Source organism: Falco naumanni, chromosome 3 (genome assembly GCF_017639655.2).
Source record: "Falco naumanni isolate bFalNau1 chromosome 3, bFalNau1.pat, whole genome shotgun sequence".
In the NCBI taxonomy this organism is placed as follows: domain Eukaryota; kingdom Metazoa; phylum Chordata; class Aves; order Falconiformes; family Falconidae; genus Falco; species Falco naumanni.
Window position 1 is genome coordinate 110,237,351 of NC_054056.1, and position 17,146 is coordinate 110,254,496.

At 41.6% G+C, this 17,146-nt stretch overlaps 1 protein-coding gene across 1 annotated transcript in view; it reads right to left on the bottom strand.

Moving 5' to 3' along the window:
- The window catches only part of ANKH (ANKH inorganic pyrophosphate transport regulator), a 105,563-nt gene that overhangs the window by 20,119 nt on the left and 68,298 nt on the right, over positions 1–17,146 (bottom strand). The window contains exons 3-8 of the mRNA XM_040586223.1: positions 13,500–13,618; positions 12,293–12,376; positions 9,610–9,780; positions 8,870–9,004; positions 6,225–6,317; positions 2,363–2,458 (exon numbers count right to left, since the gene is read on the bottom strand). Coding sequence (XP_040442157.1) covers positions 2,363–2,458; positions 6,225–6,317; positions 8,870–9,004; positions 9,610–9,780; positions 12,293–12,376; positions 13,500–13,618 — 698 coding nt within the window. The remainder of the gene's footprint in view (positions 1–2,362; positions 2,459–6,224; positions 6,318–8,869; positions 9,005–9,609; positions 9,781–12,292; positions 12,377–13,499; positions 13,619–17,146) is intronic.

Here is a 17,146-nt window from a genome sequence, read left to right on the forward strand (position 1 = left end):
TCCAGAAAAACACAGCAATCACCAATGACTGCGAAAGCTCAGCTACAGTGGCCATCTGAGCTGGCTGTGAGAGAGACAAATTTGAAGTCCAGTTCCTTAGAATGTGTGGCACGTGATAAATTGACTCGTACCAACATCTACTGAGCTTGTGTGCTGAACCATTTGCAGGCTCAGGCCCTTGAACCAAACTGAGTTTTTAGAGCTCACGTGTCTATTTTTCTGCTCTGTCTGTTGACAAGCAATCCTAAGAATCTGTCACTAGTAGGCAAAAATAGAAACAGGACAGGAAAAGCTATGGACCTCAAAAGTGTTTCTGGAACTGCAGTGTGGATAAATCTCTCATGATGAGCTTATGAAAGAACTGCCCTTGAAAGTACTATGGAGAATTTTGGGGAAAAAAATATCCTGTGAAGTTGCAAAAAAAAAAAAAAAGGCTGTTGAAGTAATTAAAAATTACTCTGCAGAAGATGGTGATAGTAATGTGAGAAGTTCATGATCAGAACTCCAGTAAGCTGACAAATGCCTAAAAGGGTTAAGAAAATGATCAGTTCAGAGAAAGCTTTCAGAGTGAAACTATTCTCAGAACAGTTTATAAAGAGGAAAGCTGTTCCCTTCACGCGTCTGTAACAACACTGACAGACTTCAAGGGAGGCTCCAGCTGTACAGAACATAACCTCAGCCTGGCACAGCACACAAGAGAAAACCTCAGTGTGTGTGATGGTAAGTAACGTGTGAGCTGTGGAAAGTCTCCAGACAATGGCCAGTTCAGTGGAGGGGTATGTGTCTCCATTACATGCTGTAGGAAATCCAAGTTAGAACCAGAGCTGTTGGTCTCTAAGCCACATGAAAATTGTTCAAGTTTAAGTCTAGGAAATTAATAGAAGACATGCCACATTGGCTCATGCAATTCTGTGTTTGATGGTGGCCAGTTGTAGCTGTTTAGGGAAAAAGTATACGAAATAAAGAGCTGAGGAAATCTAATTCAGTTCTGTATGGATGGAATCGCTTAATTTTCAATTGTGAAGTAAGACAGAGTACCACATCCCGCTTTCTCAGGATGTGACAAGTGGCGGGGGATGGTTACAAATACTTCAGGCTTGTGTACTGCAAGATTTCCTTTGATGTAAATTAGTTTCTCCTCGTGTATAGGCCACGTGCAACTAAATCAGAAAGTCTCTACACTAAAATGAAGGGGAGTGAGAAATTATGTCAGCCCTCCGATACTCAACAGGAAATTTGTGAACATGGGGAGAAGAGAGTTATAAAGCAGCCAGCCACTCCACAGAAAGTGCTCAACACTGGGGATAAAGCTCCTGGCTGGGGGTGGGACCGGCCCTGGCTGCCAGCCCCTGCCATGACTGACCCTGGTGGTCCTGGCGCCTGGTGGTGCCATCACAGGAGCCAGCCCAGGACTCCTTAGGACACCATGGACAGATCACAAATCTGCTAACGACTGTCATGGACAGAGCTACGGTTGCTAATGCAAGTCCACCTCAAGTGGAAACAGGGTGGGTTGACCAGCTCCAAGCACTAATGTAAATCCATCCTGTGTAGAAACATGAGTTGGATTTACCCTGGTCATCTGCTCCATTATTTGCTATGATCCTCACCACCTGCATGAGTTTTCTTCAACAACTGCCTGTTTGTTGCTAAGAAGACTTGTGCAGAAACAGTTTTCTTGGGGAAGACGCACTGTATGTTTGTGCAAGCTGGCCATTTTGAGACGCTGCAGCAAAATTTCTCCCTGAATGTCAGCCCCTTGCAATGCCTCCCAGCACAGGCGAGGCTTTAGATCCTTTTGCCAGTGTCAGCACCACCTCTGAGATTGCCCTTTTTAGCTCATTTTGAGAGTAAACGAAACCAACAAGCATGAAAGTAACCCCAGCATGGAAAGCCAGTGCTGTGTGAGGGGCAGGGAATAGCTATGGCCGTTCCCACATGTGCTGCCTTTCCCACCATCCACAGCAGCTGACGGACGCCTGGGTACAGGCTGCACGTGAGACAAACGTGGTCTTTCATTTCCCTGACGTGCTGGTTACCAGCGGTTTTGTTCATTAAGAAAAAAAAAAAAAAAAAGATCTCTGATAGATCTCCTTGCATGTGGAGACCGATTTGAAATGAAAAGTACTGAGAATGAAATAAAATAATTCTAGCCCTTAAGATATCTAGCCTGAGTTAATGACAGCTTATTTTCCTAGTGCTCCAGTATTATGATCACACTTCCTCCTCCAGATAAATGCAACAGAGCTCCGTAAGAAAAGACAACTCACCTTTCTTGAACCGCTAGTTCTTTTAGCATTAGGTAGAGGAGATAATTTTCTGGTTGAGTTGAAAGCCAAAGGGTTGAACAAAGGTTTCTTACCGTTAAGGATAATGCCATGCACACAAAAGTGAATTTCTTGATATGTGTCGCTGTGACGGTGCTGTTGGTGTTCACCAATTTATTGCTGGGGTTATTCTAGGGTAAGAGAAAGAGATAATGAGCATTAGCTTGGCTCCAGACTACTGGGACGCTGACGGCACCAGGGTCACGGGTTGGGCCTGACTGTCTGTGCTCTTGCATGTCCGCCTTTGCTTGTCTGCTTTTTAACCTCGTGCCTTCTGAGTACTTTGTACCACCACAGAATATCTTCCGCTTAAACTGACAGCAACTGCTCCTATGGTCACCGAACGCTGAGTAACCTCCCTACTTTTCTAAGGAGTGAGTCCTATTTAACAAATTCAGCTTTGAAAAAGGGTGGTGGCTCTTTCTAAGGAAACTCCATGTGATTTTTTTTTACCTCAGTTTAAAGCCTGTAGCATGTTTTCACAGGAAAAAGAGGATTGCATTCCGTTTTACCAGAGTGGTAGCAAATCCATACACCAATGCCAGCACCCTTACTGATACAATTAGACAAGTAGGTAATATAAACAAAGTTCCTGGAACAGCTGGCTCTGTTAATGCAGCTTAATGAACAGAACATAATTAGGACTATTAGATGTTCTACCTTGAACATGGGCCCTGTACTCACATGGCAGCCAAGTTTTATTTAAAACAACAACAAAAGCCCTCTTCCAAATGTCCAATATAGCAAATGAAGCTGAAGATTTAAAATTGCCCTCAGGGAACACAAAAACAAACTAAATGGTCTGTGAAAGGAGAGGATGGGATATCAAAAGCAGGGTGCCATTAGGAGCCCTGTAGCAATAGGCTGTTGGGTCACCTATTGCATTTACCCTGGAGCTGCTTGAAATACACAAGTGTGCGCCCATGCTGACAAAACCTGCACCTTGAGATGTGGTACAACATTTATTCATCCTTGATGTAACTCAGGTAGAACAGCAGTATCTGTCACATGGTCAGCCTCCTTTACTGAAGTTGCTCATAAGAGAAACAGAAACTTATGCAAATACATCTTGGGAGTGGACAAACCAAACGTGAGGTCTGTGAAGAGTACACCATTTCACATTCCACTAGTTGATGGAATTTTGCAGTTTAAAGCTTTTGTGGAGATCGGTGAAGCAACAGACAGCCCCACAGTCCTGCCTAAATATCTGCTTGGAAGTTTGGGTTCATGACAATCCACGTAGACAACCCAGACCCTAAAGAAGGAAGCAACTCCCATATCTGCTGGTTTTGGGAACACGTGTTGAAAACTCTCTGCAAACATTTTATTCATGCATCTATTGTTATTTCTTGTGTTTCTGAAGAAATACTTTGTAGGCCTCACATATATAAGGATGAGAATGAGAATCGCTTGCAAGTGTTTGAACAAACTCTGTTGCGTGGCTCAACTTTCTAACAAGGCTAAAATAACAGAGAGCACACACAAATCCAGCCATCCAAAAGGGCTGTGAATAAAAAGGACTCTCGTTTGGTCCTACCTTGCTGCTGCTAACTCTGCCCTTGATTTATTCTGCCCTTTGCTCTGACTCTTGACCACATACTCTTTATTCCTATCTCTTGCACACCATCTAGTTCTTGGATCAAAACACTATGCAGATTACGGAGCAAAGAGAGTATCCATTCTCATTTATTAATCAGATAAATATCATTCACAAGTCCTCTCACAGTCAGTATTGTTGGTCTGAATCAGATGGCACAGGCCATTAAGAGTAAAGGCATCATCACCATATAAAACAGCAGAAAGAGCACAGAACTAGAATATGCCTGCTGTCTTTCAGAAAATCAGCAGTAACCCTCAACCTGAGTGTAATTGCTAGGCTATGAAGTTGCTCTGGACACAGAGTCTTATAAAAGACTGAAGCAGGACCCTGCGTGCCTCTTACAAATGTGAACAGAGGCAACAATTTCCCTTTGAAGACAAGAAGCAGACTTCTCCAGTAGAGCCACTGAAGAGGGGCACACTATCTGGATCCCAAGTACCATCAGTTAGCTAAGGCATAGCAGTGTGCTTCTGATGATCACCAGCATTGCCAGCTTTCTGAGTTTGCATGCATGCAAATTGTTTCAGCATCTGAAAATCACAGTGGAAGCTTTACAGAGTCCAGAAATAAAATGTGCTTCTACCTGGACTCCTCTGAGAAAGCTTTAGCTTAAGGAAACAAAGCTTTTGAAAGGCACGGTGACATGCGAATGACATGGGACCAAGAGTAAAGCAATTCTCACAGCAATATAAAAAAAAACCCACTGTGGGTTTCTGGTTTGGTGAAGGCATTTGCACACAAGGTTGCCAGGATGAGACCCTTTATGCTGCTGCTACCTTAGCTAGCACATTTTATGCCAAACTGCTCTTAAAACAGGCAACTAAAATCCCCATTATATACTTTTCTGGCAATTAGATAAACTGTACCTATCTACGTCTTATCCTGGCTTTTTCTTCCTCACTTTTTTTCCACAAGGGCTCTATGAGAAGCCTTTTAACTGAAATCAGCAAGCAGACAAATCATGGTCTAATCCTGTCACCACTAAAGTTGTCAGCACGTCTTCCACCAGCTAAACGAGACCTGAATTTAGGAGTCTTAATAGCTGCTAATTTTGCTTGGCAATAGTGCTTTTGACTGTGGCTCTAACAGATGAGGTTAGCAGCCCTTGTGTTTCCTGTTCCAAAACATTTTTAACTTACAGGTTATTGGTTTTTCATCTGCAGTTCCTTTTCAGTAGCATGACCTCTGAGAAAGCCTGCATGTAACATTTTATCTGACAGGTCAATTTAGTTGCACACAGGCAAGTTAGGAAGTTACGACTGATTTTACTTTCTTTGTTTTGTTTTTAAATACTCAGAAATATGGTGGGTCGTACCAAACAGGGTTTGCTTCAGTTAAGTACATCCCACAGCAAGCAAACATTTTTTTTCATCGGTACTTGGAACCAGAAAGTTCAGTTACTAATTGGTAAATAAAGGGAAGGAGGGGATCTGGCATTTGAATTAAGATGGTCACAGGACACAAATGTTCTTCGCACAACATATGGGCTAGTGAGTACCAGTTCTAAAACCGAGCAAAAAAAGTGTCTAAACAAAATTAATTTTGGTTATATATTTACTCTGTGCTCAATTCCAGGAGCAGTCCTACTATGCTTATGTAATTACATGACTTGCCAACAAAAATCTTCATAGTCTTGGTCAGCTAAACCAGTGCTACTGAAAAAAATTATGTTATCTGTGTTACTGTCAGTCTATGAAACAACCTTTGCTAAATACTGAGCAAATGAACCCAAACCCATTTGAGAGATACTGCAGAATCTGCAGCAGAGACGTGAGCTTGCTCACTCACTGATGGACACTTTGTGAGCAATCGTTTCATTAGCTAAGTAGCTACATCATAGTGAGTAAGTGAGGACTTTTTTTTTTAATCCTAAAAAATACAGCACCTATCTATTCAAAAGGTAGCTTAATACCTTGTAACATGGAGCTAAGGTTAAAACCATAAATCAGACCACAGCTTGAAGACACCAAAATGCAATTCATTTTAACTAGGATTTTAAGGAAACCTTATCAGTGGGACAAGGAACAATAGGCAGCAAAAGCAAAAGTAAAGAGAAGCAAGACAATAGATGGCCATTAATAGAGCCCTATGTAATCTTTGGTTGGTTTATTTTTAAAATAATCTGTTACACTTGATTATGGAGCCATGAACTAATTTTCTTCACGTTTGTTTGGCAGAAATTCCTCTGACATCACTGAAGCCACCCCTAGATTAAAATGTAACAGAGAGAAAGAGCAGGACCATGCATGCGAAAATAGAAAAAAGGTATTTATTATACCTCCAGCATGGGCACTCACCTTGTCAAAAGCAGGGTATACTGCTCTGATCTCTGTCAGCCAGCCATACGGCATGTGTCCCACAGGATACGTAGCTGTCAGGATCGCCACTGCCTATGAAGACAGACAGGGAAACACGAACTTCAAATCTTTGAACAGAGCAGTTAAACTGACACAGGATGCCATTTCCTACCAATATCACCACATTGACCTTGACACAGCAAGAAACCAGTCAGGTAAATGGAAGCTCTTTGTTTCAGAAAGACCATCAGAGTGGCCATCATTTGTTTAAAACTAGGCCCTTTTGTACTTTCACAAGTGCAGTCCAAGAGGTGCATCAAAGATATAACACACACACCCCCACCCCGCATATTAATATATTAAAGATTTTGCTGATATTTCCGATTTCTAAAGAAAAAGTCCAAATACATGTACTTCATGTCTTTCACATAGGAAGGGTGTTTAGGGAGCTCTTCCTGTAGCTGCCTGGAATCTGTGGTCACCCCAAGTTTTCTAGTCCTCAGAGACTAAGTGTGCATCTGTACAGAACTGCCTGACTCTTAATGCCAGAAATCAAAGTGTTTGATGGCCTTTTGTTTGCAGGTTCAGATCTGACACAATCCACTTCAAGTCAGGTTCATTTTACATCTGGAAATGGTAGCATTAAGAAAGACTTTTTTAAAGTAATGATGTCTCTGTTTCACTCCTAAACTTTTGATGCACTCTTTCTTGGTTATATCTGAACCCGTTTTCTCATTACAAATGCAATTGCTGTCCTTGCTTGGTTAAAAGGTCTATACAAACATGGGACCGTGTAGCAAGCTAATTTGTTCCGTGTGCTGTTTAAAAAGGAGGAAAGTAGTGATATCCACAGAGAGGAAGAGAGTGGGATAGATTATTCCATGTTAATAATAGCTTTAATAATGTTTAATGTACCTTGAAAGAGTTATTGGTTCAAAGAAAACAAACTGGAATTTTAAGACAGCACCCCTTTTTAATTGCAATCCCACTCCCATTATTGTATTTTCAGCAGAACTTCCATCTCTATGCAATCTAACTAGGTTAAATCGAATAACGAATATAAAAGACACTTTGCTTATTTTCTTGATGAAATCCAAAAAGACTGCAAAGACACAGTAACTATTAAAGAAAACAGTATTTCACTAACACATTTGGTATGCTAGATTCCACTTAAACTATCAAAGGTTTTAGCAGTGATTTTTCTTCCAGTATTTTTCCCCAGTTGGTGGAATCCCCAAAAATGGCATGAAAGCTTTCCTAAATGTCTAGAACCTGTATTTGACAGATGAAAAGGTCCCCCATCAAAGGCAACACCAAAAAAAGGTACCCCAATCACCATGACTGTGCTGGCAGTCCAGACAGAAGCAGTGGGAGCTGGTCATGCAAGTGGACTTGTCCTCACGAACATGCTACAGCCTAGCCCTTCACAGGGACCTCCTGTCCACACCTGAAGTTGCTGATATTATTGAACAGGGGACCTATGAAATTCCTGTGTACACTGATGTTCCAGAAATATATGTTATCTGTGTTGCCAGTACCTCCCTTTTCAGAGGCAATTATTTCAGAAATCAGAGGAAGTTGAAATGGGACCATTACTGTTACTGTAAAAAGGCCAGCAGACCACCAGCTATGACAGGTTTGAGTCATCCTAATAGCAACACAATGCAATTGTCTAGCTGTCAAATGTGATATATCTAAAATCAAAAGTTACCAAGAAATGCAAAACTTATTTCTGCTAACCCACTCTGGCTCCTCTTTTTCTGAGACTGATATTAACATATAGACTGATTCCTGATTTACACATGTAAAAGCATTACATTTCCTAAATTGTCTCTCCACCACTGATTATTTGCAGTCACTGGCAACTCCTGGGTGAGTGAAGTACACAGTATCAAATATGTCAACTTAGCAGTGCTGACAGAACTTTTGTTAGACATCAGTTGTTTGAATTTTCCTTTCCATGTAGTATCTTACAGCTTTATTTTTTCTATAGAAAGAACATGAGAGATTTGCTAACGACTGCATGGACCTAGACATCCTCCCACTGAAACTGGCAGCAAAGGTCCCCCTGACTTCTTAAAAGAACAGGTCAGCTGATGGTGAGCATTGGTGAAGTCTCTGCATTAAAATCAAAGTCCATCTCCCATCACCTGTAGGTGACTACTGGAGTAATGTGAAATTCCTCAAGAGAAACAGGGTGCATTTCATATCGCAATCAGGAGACAATTTTTTTTTACGTGCTTCCTTCAGCCTCTACCCAATTCCGTGTGATGCACTGACTTCTAATAGCAGCTTCACATCAGTTTGCACAGCCATAAATACACATGACAGGAAACAGAGGAACATGGGACTGCTGATAAGTCCTAAAATTTCTGGGATATGAATGATCAGGAGCATATGTACTAATATGTAAAGCATGAAAACCTGGGATGCACAAACTGCTCAGTGAAAAAATTCTACTGCTCTTGTTGAGGGTGAGGTCCCACTAGGCCTGGCAGAAACCCTCATGGTAAGAATCCAAGCACTCTCTTCAAGGATAAAGAGACAAGGCATTTTTTTCTTGTCAGCATGGCTGAGAAAAGAAACACGGAGGTAACTCCATGTAAATGATCATTTGCAGTAATAGAGAGCAATGAATCTCTTACCTCTGTGGCTGAAGAACTGCCACCGAGGTCCCGGGAGACAAAAAGGTTGACAATGGGCCTACTTATTCGCTGAGTTGCCAAAATTAATGCCAAAGGCCACCAGAAACTCAGCATCTTCCTTATCGTAGCCTCTCCCTGCAACACATAGGAAAAAGCAAATAAAAAAAAAAAAAAAAAAAAGAAGGGGGTTTGGAAAAGAACATGGCAGAACTGAATCAAAAGCACAGAGAACGGATTTTTGCTTTTCCCACCCATTGTCAGTCTGGTACATTCATTACAATAGTTTTCAATATGAGGAACCTAAAATATTTTCACTCTTTAGCAATACTGATTCAAAAGAAGCTGTGTCATGGATCTCAATAAATAATGCATAAGGTATCTATCTGCATAATTTGTTCTGGCTGCCAGACAAAGATACGTGAAAACCAATATGACATTCGGGGAAAATGAGGAATTTTGAGACCCTATTCCCTGTGAAATAAGGTGTCCAGTCAGTTCATGCTGTGCTGTCTTACAGCTCAGTATAAAGCTCAGTACAGAGGTGCTCAGTAGACAGCACATCTGTCCCACAGTACACAGTTGCTGGAATATTTTCTACCATGCCTCTTTAAGTGAAAATGGTTTTTTCCTGCAGAATAGAGAGGAGGCCCTTCATGCACAGTAATTTAATGCAGTTTTATAACACAAAAAGCAACTTTAAGATTATTGAATTTGAAAAAGCACGAAGTATTAAGACATACCCCCATTTCAGGCCCACTTCTGTCAGGAATTACATCATGTATGTTCCTGTAGTATCCGAGGCATAATGTGGTACATCGGACAAGTGCTCCCATGTATAAGGACAAGATTGGGATCAAGAGAGGTTCCCTGCACTCCAAGTGACTGTGAAGCAAAATGGCTACAAAAACAACCTGTAGGACAAACAAATAAATGATCAGTAGTTTGTGTGTTTGTTAGGACCAATGTATCTCCTGTCTGACTCCAAGCTAGTCCGTCTGAACAACCGACCATGTGTGACTACATTATCTATCTGACTTTGAGTTTGTGGCATTTGAAACTTTAGGCAGGACCCCCCCCTGCAATTGGTCACACAAATGAGAAAAACAACGAGTTAACATCATACAGAAGCTCTGTTAAACAGTACTTGAAGATATGGGCAGGTGTCAGACTAGGAGCCATATATAGGAGAAGGTTAGCATGACAATCTGGCAAGGTTTCACAGCAAGCATGTGGCTGAGTGTCACCCCTCCCAGGAGAACGTGCCTATTCTGATATACGCTGAGGCTGCAGACATGCTTCTACGGTCAGCTTCTAAAGTCCTACTTTTTTTTTTTTTTTGGGGGTGGTGGGGGTGGTGGGGGTAGGCCAGTGGCAATTAAAAAGCCAGATGTTTTCAAGTATTCACTTCAGCATTTAGAAGCAGGAAGTGTTATGTCATCCTCATTTTCTACTTTTCTGAGTGAAATTTCAGTATTTCGTCATTGTCTCTTCAGCTGAGTGCCACATTGATGTAAATGAAATGGAAACTTTCGGGCTAACGAACAACTTGTAATTCAGTCTAGTAAGATTAAATGTTCAATCCAGAAAATGCAAAGCACATGATTAATATGTTATTATTCTCTTCATTAACTACAGAGCTGATGGCATGCCTGTTACATTCCAAACATCTCTGGATGGGGAGCACAACTCAAAAGCCAACTGTGAGCTGGTGCTGTGAACAGCAAAATTGAAGACAACCCAGCTAGGACATGCTGGCCTTCAAGTGAGTTACAAAAACCACAAAACACATTGTTCAGGGGCACGTTCTCCTCTTCATTGCTAGAGCTCGAGAAACACTTAAGAAAAATCACAGTGTGCAAATGTTTATTAGGCAAGCCACACTGCTTATAAGGGTTTGCAAAACTGCTCTTTTGAACCCTCTTTGGCAACAAAAGAATCTTCAGTAAACAGAAGCAAAGGCAGTCACAAGGAGTTTGTATATGAAGCTACCGATGGAGAATTAGCTACTACCAGCGCGCCTATTGCTTGTGTAGTGAGCAGATGTAGGTGTAGAGAGTTCTGGGGTATGGAAAGTCACAACTTTTTGTCTTCCAGATTTGCTCTTGCTCTGTGCAATATTTTGTTGAGAGAAGATGACAGGTGTCCTACTCTTCACAATCCTGGCACCCCACTCACCAACCATTGTGGAAAGGGCATGTGTATCATGGCCAAAATAAGAATTTGTTTCTGTATTTAGCTGTATATGACCTGACATGCAGCTAGGGCTAGCAAACTTTGTAGGTCACATCAGAACGAGAGCAGATCCTGAGGGTTAAGGTCATTTACAGTAATTGGTGTTACCTTCAGGGATTTAGTGCAGTACTGTAGAGGGGCAGGCCTGCCAAACACAGAACAGCAGCTGACTGAATGGTTCAACCTGCTTTATGGTTTACTCATATTTAGTGGGAGGGAAATGCTATGGAAAATTGAACTAAGTGCTGCTGACTTCATATTTCCTTTGATGATGTACTGTTATTACTGTCTTTCTTACCCAGTCATTACACCATTCAGCTGGTAATGGGACAGTGCACAACTGTTTTACAAGTGCTGGACTCTCCATTTCGTAATATTTTTATATATGCTTTAAAAAGAGGGCTGTATTTTGGTTCTCAATATAAATGCCACAACACTGGCCACCAGCAATGTGTATTAATGTTGTTTTTTAAGTGTGTCTAGTACAAAGCAATAGGATAGTTAACACCCCTCTTGTAAATCAAAGTTCAAACAACATTTGGTCTTTTCTGTATCACCCAGGGGCTACCACACAGATAGATCCCTTCTGCTGCAGTTCTCAGCCTTCACCCTTTGAACCAGTAAGAAGAACAGTGTCATACTGGCCCTCAGAAGATGGCTTACACTACTGGATTTCACTGGATTAGACAGCATGTGCAAAACTGACAGGTGAACTGGAGAATCAGGCCTTCACTTCTCCACCTACAAGCCCCACGCAGGATTTCAGTGCAACTGTGCGAAGCGAGGGGGAGGATGCGCAGGAGGGAGAAAGGTCTCTCTGTCAGCCTCAGAACTGGTAGCAGCATTTGGTCCCTTTGCCTGACCTTTCTTTTTCCCAGCTGTACACATGTATATATAACTTCTTTCTCAGCCATTCTGAAACAAGGTTGTGGAGGTGCTGGAAGACATGGCCCTAGCTCAAACAATCCTGATTCTCTTCTCCTGACATTGGTTTGGGACTGACTTGATTCAGTCGGCTGAGTCCAGCCTAAACCACAACAGTCAGTAAACAGCCAGTGAACAGCACACAGAATCACTTCCACCAGTGTGTTCATGATAGAGAGAGAAGACAGCCTCTGTGCAGGAGCTCCTGCTTAGTAAAGCATCTAGCCCATAGCACAATGGAAACTGACTGCTAAGGGGAGTCATTACCTGAGCTATGACATCTGAGATGGAGGCACATCCCACTAGGAAACTGTACTTGTGTTTCAGCAGAATTCCAGCATGGGTCCATGCCTGAAAAAAGGGAGAGAAGAGTTTGGGAAGTGATTGTGATATTTGTGGTCCAGAATACTGTTTTGTGCTTACACTGTACACAAGCAACTTGCAAAGCTCCTTTGTACCAGCAATCCCTGGTGTGAACCTGGGCAAATATTAAGCCAGTAATGCAGAGAATGCACTGCTGCATTCAGTTCTTCATTGCCAAGGCTGACAGGGAGAATGGGAATTTTATAGACTGTATAAACATTTCTGAGCAGATCTAATATGAAACTGCCCTTTCTTCATAAAACAGATGCTACACGGGATGGATTATCACACTAAATAATCCGAGAGAAAAAATGTTTATTCTCATTCACCAGCTGGACGCACATTTGAAGCATAATATTCATTGGCCCACTGAGTTATAGTCAGTCCTGTCTGGAAAATAAAACTTAATGATCCAACTTCTTTTTATTGTCAGCTACTGTTTCAAGCAAAAGTGGTAGAAAAAGTGGTGGAGGCATGCCATGAGAAGGTTATCCTTTACCAGTTTTACACAGAAGTAGAGGCATTAAAGACAGCTTCCATATTTTTATGTTTTGCAGGCCACAGGCAGTAAGTCTGGTGAACTGGGAAGCAGCAGCCCACCCCATTTGTGGCTCTCTTGCCCAAGCATTTGAGATATACTGGACTTAGCTGTGCTTGTAAAAATTCCTGGTAAGAAATATCTTTTGAACAAATTTGCTTTGGGAAAACATTGAGCTTATTCCTTGTGAGGTCTGCAAGTGATCTGGGAATGCACGGCAAATCCAACTCTCTCACTACAAACTGGAATGAGAGGACACATACAGACAACCAGTGCAGCTCATCACAAGATGACCGGTGCTTTCCAGCATGCACATACAGCAACTGTTAACAAGGCAACTGAGGTTCTTTTACATTTGTCATGATCTCTGGATGTTCAAAGTCCACCCAGATGCTTTTTCCAGGTAGCAGGAGATGATGCGTCCAGGTATATCCAGAGCTACTGCTTGCAAAGGACATACTTTCCTTCTGCACACCTTGAGTTTCCCACCAGGTAACAGACATTGTGAACTAAAGCCATCAAAGAAAAAAAATAACATAAATATTAAAAATCAGTTCTGAATGAGGCACTCACCATGGCATCCATAAAAGGGAAGGCAGCAAGATAAAGGAAGGCCCTCCGAGTTTTACTTCCCACTGATTCATCCACATGATGCAGCTTATTAATAATGTAATACCCCAAATCACTATATGCTGTAGAGACACAAGAATAGAAGTGAATAGTAAAGGTTACATATGGACTCTGGGCGACACACTCAGAAGTACCTGAAAGCCTGTGATGCCTAGGAGCTCAGACATGCATCTACTTAGCAAACAGCTGCAGGGGCCTCAGGATATTAGAGCCTCACCAGCTGCTGCTCGTGACTAAGGAGTGCTCTCATGGTTCTTTTGCAAGTAACCTTTGGCAGAGGAGTGGTAACAAATGGCTGGGTTGGGAGATGGGTAGAGTAAGTGCCAAATCTGTTTGCTAAATGAACACATGGGTACTCCAGAAAATCTACTGCTCTTTCATTAACTCAAGGCTCTTTGTTAGAAAAGCTGTTTTACACCAGGCATTGTGTATTTCATGGGATGTAGTACCTTATAAATGCTGAAACTATTTATTATCATCACATTCTCATGACATTACCTGTAAACATTTCCAAAGCTGTAAAAGGATACTATGAATTGCAAAAGCATGCAACAAATCACATTCATTATGCTTCTCCCTTACTTTGCCTAATGATCACCTCTGCTGGGACCTGTCAGGGCGCTGCACCCTTCACTGCACAGTCTCTGGGCAGCCTCCACCAGCCTTAGTTTCCTTCCTTATTTATCTAAAGCTGGCATCTCAGGAGCCACAAGTTGGAAAAGGGCACCACTGGAAATCAGGGGGTTGCCATTTCCGATGGACAGCATGTTATTTCACTGTCCTGTTTCAAGCCAAGATAGGAATTTTCACTGTTGGGCAACCCACTTCTTGCCAAGCCTCTCTTCCCAAGGTACTGGGTCGAAGACCGCATAAATACAGGGACTCACCACACAGTTCTCTAAAGAATGGCTTATGTCTCTGTTAGTACCCATGTTATCCAGCTGTTTTAATAACCCCAGAGTCCTCTGAATGAGCAGGAATAAGGAAGAGCTAGCTACGACTGGGGTCTCTGAATTATGGGGATTTACATAATATGCACACTTAAATAATCCAAATAGTTTTTAACCTTTCATAAACTATGTTCTAGACCTGCATACTATTACTTAGTTTCCTCTATACACTTGTAATAGCTGTTAAAAGAACTACTAAGTTGTAAAGTCAACCTCCCAACACGAGTAATGGCAGAATTACTTGTGCCTGGGGAATCGTACCTCAGTTCTCTTCCACTCACGTCTTTTCTAAAATAATTACTGCAAATGTGAACATCTATATGATTTCCCCTTTATAACAACTCTATTATCATTGTACAGATCTTCATGTACGGTATTTTAGGAAAGTTATCCTTTTCATGCATGCAGGTCACATAATCAGATTGACAAATGCAACACGAGTCATCCAATTCTATCTTTTTAGCCTAAAACTCTCTCTCATAACTTAAGAACAGTGTTTGGAAACAATTACAGAATCATATGAGTTATCAGGGTTTCGTGATGGCTTAGGGATACAGTAGCTAAATGGTTAACAGGACTGAAAAGACTTTTTCAGTCTGAACACCACAGTGTAAACAAGGTTGTAAAACTAGCAGTGGGAACAGGCAAGAGCCTCATTCCGGACAACCAGGACTGCCCCAAAGATGCTAAAATGTTAAAAACTCCCCCTTTGCCTATGCTGGTCCCCAGCTACATATCTTTCATCTGAGCTATAACTGTTACTGTCGCAGTCTCCTAGTTCACCCAGCAATCCCCAGGTTGCTTAGCCATCCTCTTGAGGCACTCCCCAGCCTTGTTTCCTTTTGAAGGGAGTTAGGCAAGAAATCTAAACCAGGACTCCAACCTTTCCTCAGTTCAGGCAGGCCAGTTTAGCTCTTTCAGTATTCCTGTGCTTCCTGCAATCCAGTCACACATCAAGCACAGCCTCTTTTTGATTTTGTAGGAATACCCATACACCGTTTTCACTAGTATTTTGAAAACTCTGTTATGCATGGATATTTTTTTTTTGGTGTTAAGTCCTCATGGAAAACTGTCTTTATGGCAGGGCAGTACATAGATGTTCCTGAATCAACATTATTTGAATAAGGAGAAGTTGTTTGGAAAGCACACGAGGCAAACCACCTGTGAGGGTCAGATTCACTGAGTTGCCTGTTAGGTTCCATTGAAGTTGCTTTACACTTCTTCTATACAAAAACTTTAAAAATGCTGCAGGAAACACACCAGCCTTATTCCCTACATGGGGACTAACAGCATCAGAGTCCAGGTGCTGAGGAACCTGCTTCTGTGGAGGGCCCTCCACCAGCAGCGCGGCGCTGGGAAGACAGCACGCCGCAGCAGTCACCCTCCATGCTCTCCATGCACTTCACCTGCTTTAAATAAGACCTTGAAAGTGTTTAAAAAGTGAGTAATAAGCAACTTTTTTGGCTCTAAAAGCCACTGAGATGGTGGGTTTTTTTGTTCGTTTGTTTGTTTTTTTTAAGTTTATTAGCACAGAAAAATTCACAGAATCAGAGGGGTCAGAGGCTGATGACTCACTTCTAGGAACAGACAGTTCACCACAGGGCTGTAGTTCATTAGCAGGGCACTCTCAAGGGGCTTATACCACCACAGCCCACAGTACCACAGTTGTAAGATTTCTAGTGATATCAGCACTGTGGTCTGTATGCTTTAAGATTTTTTTTCTCTCTCCCATCCAAAGCCAAAAAAGTCTAACTGCACTTTTTAAATGTGGTGGTGATTTTAAAATTGCAATGGCTAAGCCTAAAAGCTAGTTTTAAAATAGTCAACCATTCCACATGTCGGTGAAAGCACACAATTGCTTCTGCTGATGTCCATGAATGTTTCCAGACTCAGAAAGTAGGACTCAGCAAGCTGAGATTTACTGACAAATACACAGACATGTGTCCCTGAGCTGTGAATAAAGCAATTGCTGATGCAATTAGAACTTAACCTTGGCCAACCTTACAAACTTATTATGAAGCATGGTAGAAAATTAATAACACAGACAACAGAGCTGAAGAGTATTCATGAATGTAAAGCAGATGGCTCTTCCCATTCCTTGCATCATTTCAACCAAAACAGAGAAGTCCAACTCCAAGACAAGCTGCCTGTTTGTCTCCTCTAATACCTCATTTATTTTGATGTCTACGGATTAGTTTTGCTACAGAATTTAAGCAGGAATTCTTGCTGTTGGCTTTTGCACTTGAGTTTTAAGGCCCAAGAGCTTAAGAAATGACACTCAAAACTCCATACCTAATTGGATCTCCCCTTCCCTACACTGATTTCCCTAACAAGCCAACTACCAGCACATAAACGTCAGATGTTCTTAAAACAACTGAACACACTCTTAATGATGCCAGAGTCTCAAGCAAATAGCTGTACCATAGCCATTTTGGAGCTGTCTTCTACCCAGCATGTTATACTCATATCATAAAGAAAACATAAAGAAACCCTCACAGGAAGCGATACCATTTACTTCTAAACACAGAACTACATATGTAAATATTAGCTTTACTGCAGGAAAAAAAAAATAATCCAAAAAAGTTTTTGGGTTAAATTTTGTTCTTTTTAGATGCATTCCAGTTTCATACTTCACTGCTA